The following is an 8,688-nucleotide window of genomic DNA, read 5'->3' as shown; positions in this document are numbered from 1 at the left end:
CCATTCCACATTCAAGATTTTGCCCTCTCCCTCTCCCCCACAAACTAAAAAAAATCAAAATATCAAATTGGACAAGTCATTGATTGTTTGCTGAGTCATTCCCAGACCACAAAACTCACCCAAACACATAATAACAGATAAGCATATATATATATATCCACATCTTGACTTAACCATAGTTAATTAATCTCAAGCAGACCTCTATAAAAATCCCAGTAACCCATCTTCCCTTTCAAAACCCATAAACCACAACACTTTGTACCATACCATGCTCTCTCCCTGCCTCTCCACTTCTGCTCCTCCACGTGTAACATTCAAGCGACCGTTAGTAACGAACAGCACCACCACCACTCTCCCGCCGCGAAATCTGTCTCTGAAGAAACCTCAAGGCATGGCCTCATCTTTGTACGAGATTCTAAGGATTCCGGTGGGGGCAACAAACCAGGAGATCAAGACTGCTTACCGGAGACTGGCCAGGACTTACCACCCTGACGTGGTTGCCGAGGACCGGAAAGACACGTCTGCTGACGAGTTTATGAAGTTACACGCTGCCTATTCAACTCTATCAGACCCGGAAAAGCGGGCTGTTTATGATAGTAAGCTATTTATAAGGAAGCAGCGGCCATTGACCACCGTGGGGTTTTCGGGCTATAGTGGCCGGACATGGGAAACTGATCAGTGTTGGTAGCCCAATGTGACGAATGAAAAGATTTTAGTAGCAATCGATCAGAAATGCAAAACCCGATCAGTCATGAATATACAACACTAGCCGTGTACAAACATGGCTTTCAACAAGATGAGGGAGATGCTGAGCAAAATGGCGCCAACTGTTTCTGCATCCTTAATCGCGACTGATGCTATCAACTGTCGTATTAAATACTTTGTAGATATTATATAATATTGTAAGTATACATGCGCAAAAAGTAATACAAACAAAGCCTGTAAGATTGAGTACAGTACTTGGAGGCATATCTTGTGTAACTGGAGATTATTAAAGTAATTTTCTACAAGAGCTGAAATTGTGCAAGGTGTGTTCAGTAACAGAGTTTTGCTCTGTTTTTTCAAGAAAAATAAAAGGAAAAAAAAACATGGAAAATAGCCAAGTGTTATATTCATCTCTCTGTGTTTTTCTGCCCCAGCTTCTCTTCTCCTCTGCGCAGCAGTTCTCTTCTTGACAAAAGAGAAGAGATTGAAGGCATCTGGGCAATCGTTATTTCCAAAGTAAGAGGAATTGGAGGTAGCTCCAGCAGAAAAGCAAAAATGGAAAGTGACCCAGGTAGCAGGTGTGATAATTTTGTAGCTCCAGTAGAAAATCACCCCTTTCTCTTAAAATCAACTTATATCTCTGTTTATTTTAATTTTGTAGCCCAGTGGAGGGCAAGTTTTTCTTTAGAAAACGACATAGCAAACTTGAATGTTCGTGAGCTTGATCCCACACTGCACCTTGAGTAAAGATTGATTTTGCATCTCATTAATGAGCTGAACTAGATTGCCAAGTTGCTTCACCCTATCTAGTCAAATTATAGGCCTCCTATTCCTCGGCAAGCAACGTTAATTTAAGGTCAAATGATGTCCTGTAACAGGTGGGTCTTGCTTTAGCTCTAAGATGTGCATCGGCGCTGGTGAATTTACGTGTGAAATGACAGCGATCCAATTCTGTTCAATTATTAAGTTCCAGAAATAATATATTATATGCCATGCAAGTATTTGATAATCTTGTTTCTTTGTTCTTGGATCATCTTGTTTTTTTCTCTATGAAATTAGTTCGCTTGATTAAAATTAGTAATTTATGAATAGATTGACAATTTTTAATAATACCCTGCTGTTATGTTGCAGGTCAATGCCAAGTTGAGGAAATATATGGCTATTGATAAGTAGTGGCATGAGCTAGCATTGTTAGTTAAAGCTGTTAGTTCATAGTTGTTGCTGAGAAATTAAGTTTACATTTTGGCTGAAAAATGAACATGTTTTCTAATTTTTTATTGGAGAAGAAAGACTAGAAAAAAAAAAGAAATCTAAATAAAATAAAACAAAATTATTTTATGTTACTGAACACACACCCGTAGTTATTCTGTAAACCATTTTTTAATTGCATTAAGTCAGAGGAAAAGAGGCTCTGTTCTGTTTAATTGCTAAAGGAATAGTTAATAATAGGCATAAGTGAAACATCTAATAGGTAATCCAGTTGTAAAAGTTTAAAATTAAGGAGTTTGTTTTTTTTGTGGTTTCAGGTTCGAGTCTTGTGGTTGTTAATATGAGAACCACTGGAGGCTTACATGGTCGTTAACTTTAAAGCTCGTGAAATTAGTCGAGATGCGCGTAAACTGATCCAAACATCCATGTTAATAATAAAAAAAAAACAAACAAAAGCTTAGGCGTTGCAACTTGAACGAAATTTGTATGTTCAGGAAAATAGATTTCTCACGGGAAATTTCATGAGGACTGCTTACTTGCTGACAACATGTCAATCAATTTGGCAAGTTACGTGGGAGATGTGCCCAATTGTATATCGGAGGAGCCAAGTGGGGGTGCCTTAATCGGAAGCGCTACTGCAACTTGCAATATTTGACTTAATTCTGCTTCTGGATGAGTGTTATAGCTTTCAGATTATGACAGAAGGCAGGCAAATGGCCTATCAGCTGAGCCAGGGTGTGCCAGTAGCTTGCCACAAGCATTTATGGCGACTTTTCCATATGGCAGATGCCTTCTTGAAAAGACAAACCTCTGCCTCAGGAATTAAGATAAGTTTGAGCCACTTTGTCAAAAAAAAATAATCAACTGTAGAAAATGAAAAGCTACTACATAGATAGCAGGAGAAAGGGACGGGCGGACGGACGCAGGATCACTCAACTGGCACCCCCAATCTGCGTGTATCAGTGGCAGTAATAGGCTTCCATTTGCAGGTCAAGTTGAACCTATTGGAAGAAAAGTTTAAATTCATATATTCTCAAGTTGACTACGCCGCAAGACATTAATATATGGGAGAAGATTATACATATACAGGACTGGAGTAATTAATTTCTGTAGTTTTGACAGGAATTTGATGCCAAGAGTCTCGTGGTCTTCAACTTATTATTTTCCTCTTCAATGTATGTATTAACAGAACACATAAAACGCCTTTTCAAAATACCATAGAGTTTATTGTGTACATAGACATAAAAAAACTATTCATTATTATAGTAAAATTACACTTTCATTCTTTGAAGAAAATTTTGTTTGTCTTGATTCTGAGGGTGGTTTTGTCTTTTTCAAAAGCCAATTATTCATTAAATATATGTTTTTTTATATATTTTTTTACAATACAATACTTATTTACCCACACTAAAAAACAATTGAACAGTTAACCAAGGATATTTATTCATTTATATTTTTCACAAAATTATACATTGACTTTTATACCCTTAGAGTCAAAAAAAAAAAAGAGGCAACAGTTCAAGGGTGATTTTATCTTTACACATGGGTATTTTTTTTTGTTAATACTAGAAACATAAAAGGTGTTTTGGACTTTTTACTCTTAATAATTAATTTTTTAATCAAAAAACTGTAGGGATGTGCACCTCACGTGTTAGCGCCCACGCCTTTAAGGCGGCGTATGTGGCTCCTCTCAGTAGGGGTGATCATTTTCAGTTCGGTTCGGTTTTTATAAAAAAAAGTAACCAAACCGAATTTTTTTTTTAAAAAAAAAAACCGAACCGAACCGAAACCGGTCGGTTTGACCTGGTTTCGGTTTTTTTAGGGCAAAAATCAGTTCAAACCGGTTTGGATCGGTTTTTCTGGTTTGGCTCGGTTTTTTTCCGGTTTTTGTCGGTTTCGTTTCGGTTCGGTTTAGTTTTTTCGGTTTTTTGCTTATAAAACCGAAACCGAACCGAACCGACCGGTTTTTTCAAAAATTTAATCGGTTTAATCGGTTTTTTTTTTCGGTTCGGTTTTTTCGGTTATTTTGTTTCCGGTTTTCTCGGTTTAATCGGTTTTCCGGTTTTTTTGCTCACCCCTACCTCCCAGTGACCAAATGTGTTGTTTTGTCGTTGCATTAGAAGCGTCACCTCTCCCTCTTCCTCCTAGTGCAGCACGTGATGATGGTTGATAAGCAGTTTGTCGATGACAATCTTTTTTTTCTTCCTTTTTTTCTCTCTTCCAAAAAAAGTTCACACATGTCCTCTTTTCTTTTCATTTTTCAAATTTGGTCCTTTTGTTTCTGATTGCTTATACTTCTCGTTCATGAAATGGTATTCACATGATATGGGTTCTTATTCGAATAATGTTGGTGCCTTGGGACATGTTTTATTATGTCACACTCCTATCAAACTTGTTTTGGCTTTCAAAGATTCATTGTCAATTTTGTTATGGGTTATGTGATCACGAGGTTCACATCAAAAAGTTTCAAGGCTTTGTTGTATCTTGAAGGTATATTGCTTTAACTTTGTAGTAAATATAGTGGGGGCAAGTAATTCCTTAAATATAGTGACCTTTACGCCTCAAAGCTTGTTTGTTATATCCACTGACTTAACAAATCTAAGGTATTAATTTGTAACGGAGTCCAAGATTATGGTGAATTAAGAGTTTGTGAAGTTAGATTGTTTTGATAGAATAAATTTTGTTCGTTAGAAAGACAAGATCTCCTACATCCTTTATTCAAATATACCTGAAATTCCTGCATCTACACCTCAAGACAATAATTAGTTGAAGACAATTCATAAGAAATGAGATAAAGATGAATTGTTATGCAGATGCTATATCCTCAACAATTTTTGAGATCATCTGTATGATCTTTTTACATCTATAAAGTTTCCAAATAAAATCTAGAAGTCACTAGAGTACAAAAACAAAACAAAAAAACAAGGTGTGGACAAATTTCTTATCATGAGATATTTTGGATTTTCAATTATTGATAATGTTTTTGTTATGGATCAAGTTAATGAGTTACAAGTTCTATTTTCTAAACTTAAAAACTTGAAAGTGGAAGTTCCTGATGCATTACAAGTTGGAGGAATAATTGCAAAACTTCTTTCTAGTTGGAATGATTACGGGGAAAAATTATTGCATACCATAGAAGAATTTTCTTTTAAGCATATTAAAAAACATTTATGGATTGAAGAGGAAACCATAATTCATGTAAAGAAATTTATCACTAAATCAGCAACATAAAGTGAATTATATTGAAGGAAATCAACATGGTAAAAAAAAAACGCTAGAAACAAAAGGAGATTTTCTAAGGCAATAAAGAACTTTAAAACTCATGCAACCCAAGCAATTCAAAAAATGAGAAAGACATGTTACAATTATGGCAATAAATGGCATTACAAACATAAGTGTAGGTAAAAAAAAAAAAACAGAAGTAAGAAGATTCTAGCAATGTCTAGAATTTCAATAATGCAAATATGGTTGAACATGAAACCGGGTTGGTTCAATGATTTCAAAGTTGCATATTGAAATGATTACTAAACTTCGTATGGCTGCAAGTACCATGTCTAATGACTGGTGGTATGATTCTAGTGCAACCATTCATATGCAACAATAAATGTAACAATCCCAACATTTATATTCAAAACAAAGAGCAAGGACATAATAATTCAATTGAGATTAGGGATTTTTTTCTGTAATCAATAAAAATTCGACAGAGTTTTCTCTATATTTTTAGGTACCAAGTTATCGACTCTTCTTCCACAATCCCCAATTAACAAATCTCTTACTCGTCCTATCATCTAGGACATCCTCCTCTCAATACATTACAACTTCTCAATAATCAAATTCACACATGTCTACACAATTCAATATCCCACATTTACATGGATGCAATCTAAAGGATTATTCTAAAAATTGTAACTGAAGTACATTACGCGATTCAAAGATTTACAAATAAGGACCATTAACGAAATTATAATCAAAATAAGTTCATAATTAAAGAAGAAATTTATAATTAAGATTATACTACACAAAAAAGCTTTTGATAAACTGTAGACGTATTATATTACAAAACAAAATGATAGATTCATTCATTACAACATGATATCCAACAAAATATAAGGAAACTAATTTACTGTTCAGTCCGATAGGGGGATGTACCTGAAAATAGATTTAATACAATAATTCAATTAGACAAATGAAAAAAAAGACATTCATAAAATTCTTTCTATTTTCTTTCTTTCTTCCTTTCTTTTTGTAAATTTAGTCAAAAGATCAATAAATTAACTTGCTCATCTAGTATTACATATCAATTAAGTTTCAGAATAATCTATGATTTTGTTTTTTTTCTTAACATCAACAAAATATAATTATTCCTATCGCCCAATTAACACGGCATTACATTCACTAATAGATGACTAATTTTTCTACCAGTCCATTCAACAAGCACTATTATCATCTGTCCAAAAATTAGTTTAACGTTTCACCCATTCATCAGGGTACAAATCCCATTAACCAGGGAATTACTTCTCCATCTCGCCCATTTGCCAGGGCACTAATTCCATTAAATCAGGAATTAGTTCAACAATTTACCCATTCACCAGGGTACTTATCCCATTAACCAGGGACTTAGTTCCTCATCACGCCCATTCACCAGGACATTAAACTCATTAATTCAATAATTAATTCAACGATTTGCCCATTCACCAAGGTTCTAATCCCATTAACCAGGGAATTAATTTCTTATCACGCCCATTCACCAGGGCATTAATCCCATTAATTCAGGAATTAATTCATCACATTGCATATCTTATTTTCTCAAGTAAACAACATAATAATTTCTAATATATCAACCACAATTAATCAGATAAAAAGATACATATTGACTAATATTAAATTTGGGCATCGTGTAATTACCTGACGACTGAGCTCGAGTCGAAGTTCCCTGCTGTGGTGTCGGCCTGGCAGCCTCTCCTGAATTGACAAGTATATCACATCATTATTCTACTTTTCATATTGACACACTCAATAAATAAAATCCTTTCAATTATCCTTTCATTTGCTAAAATAAATTTCAGAGAGAAACATGAAAATTCTCTTCTTCCTTTTGTAAATTTTCCTCCCTATTCTTTCAATTTTCACATTGTAACACAATTCATTTCATCATTCAAAACAATATATATATATATATATATATATATATATATATATATTCTTTAAATGTATTTATTTAATTTATTTTACCAAAAATAGACTATTTATGAGAAAGGGTTACTCATGTGATGGAATGTTCAAAGTATTAATAATAAAGTTAATGTTTTTATTTATAAGACTGATTTGTCTTTATCTTTATCTTTATGGCATGATTGTTTGTCACTTGTTAGTTTTAGATCATTAAAATATATGATTAAATATAATTTAATTTCTTATAAAAGTGAAGATAAAAGAACATATAAAATCTGCATTCAAGCAAAGATGACTAGAAAGACTTTTTCTAAAGTTGAAAGAAATACAAATTTATCAGAACTTGTGCATTCTAACATATGTGAATTGAAAGATATCTTAAATAGGAGAGGAAATAAATATTATATCACTTTTATTGATGAATATTCAAAGTATACTTATGTTTATTTAATAAAACATAAAGAACAAGTTTTTCAAATGTTCAAGAATTATAAATTAGATGTTGAAAACCATAAAGGAAAAAAAATTAAATTTCTGAGTGATAGAGGTAGGGAGTATTTTTCCATGGAATTTTCTTTATTTTATGAAGAAAATGGAAATATAAATCAAATTAGTGCTTCGTACACACCTCAACATAATGGTTTGACAAGAAGAAAGAATAGAACACTTATTGATATGCTTAACTATATGCTAGTAAATGCCAAGTTGCTTACTAATTTGTGAGGGGAAGATTTACTCACTGCTTGTTATATACATAATAGAATTCTTTCCAGAAAATTAAAAGTTTCTCCATACAAATTATGGAAGAGAATAAAACCGAACTTAAATTATCTTAGAGTTTAGGGTTGCCTTGTCTTTTATAGAGTTCTGGATCCTAAAATGATAAAATTAGGACCTAGAGCTTTAAAGGGCAATCTTGTTGACTATGTTAAAAATCCAAAAAATATGGAATATTGGATTTGAGTTCTAATGTAATTGTGGAATCTAGAGGTGTTAGTTTATTGAAAATAAATTTTAAATTGGTTCCAACGAAAATAATAAACAAATCAATAATTCTAAAATTAAAATAGAGTCAACAAATAATGCAGGTTTTGATCCAAATTCTAGAAATAAAAGAATTCAAATTGATCATCATATTGAACTTAGGAGAAGCCAACATGCTAGGAAAAAAAAAAGAATTTACATCAGGATTATATATCTTCACAATCTATTGTTTTTTTTTAGTGGAATGCAATATGATTGATGTGCTTAATAAGATACCAATCTTATTAATAGTAGAAGATGATCCTAAAATATACAAAGAGACAATGATATCTCGAAATGTTTCTTTTTAGAAAGAGACAGTTAATGATGAGATATATTCATTATTATATAAAAATACTTGGACTATTATTGATTTGCCTCCAAGTTCCAAGGCAATTGGATATAAATGGGTTTTCAGAAGAAAATATTATAGTAATGGATCGGTTCAAAATTTTAAAGCTCTTGTGGCTTGTATAAAATTTATAAGAGCACTTTTGACTTTATTATCAATATATCATTTGTATGTGAATCAAATGAATGTTAAGACAACTTTCCTCAATGTTAAATTGGATGAAGAAA

The 8,688-nt window shown here is 32.8% G+C and overlaps 1 protein-coding gene across 1 annotated transcript; it reads left to right on the top strand.

Moving 5' to 3' along the window:
* The first annotated feature begins 219 nt into the window (after positions 1-219).
* Positions 220-1,027, top strand: LOC18099186 (chaperone protein dnaJ 11, chloroplastic). The gene has a single exon (XM_006383036.3). It carries the CDS (start codon positions 269-271, stop codon positions 686-688), a length of 420 nt encoding a protein of 139 aa, XP_006383098.1. The 5' UTR covers positions 220-268; the 3' UTR covers positions 689-1,027.
* The last annotated feature ends 7,661 nt before the right edge of the window (positions 1,028-8,688 follow it).

This window comes from Populus trichocarpa, chromosome 5 (genome assembly GCF_000002775.5).
Source record: "Populus trichocarpa isolate Nisqually-1 chromosome 5, P.trichocarpa_v4.1, whole genome shotgun sequence".
NCBI lineage: Eukaryota > Viridiplantae > Streptophyta > Magnoliopsida > Malpighiales > Salicaceae > Populus > Populus trichocarpa.
The sequence above is the reverse complement of the archived record's forward strand: the minus strand, read 5'-3'. Positions and strand labels throughout refer to the sequence as shown.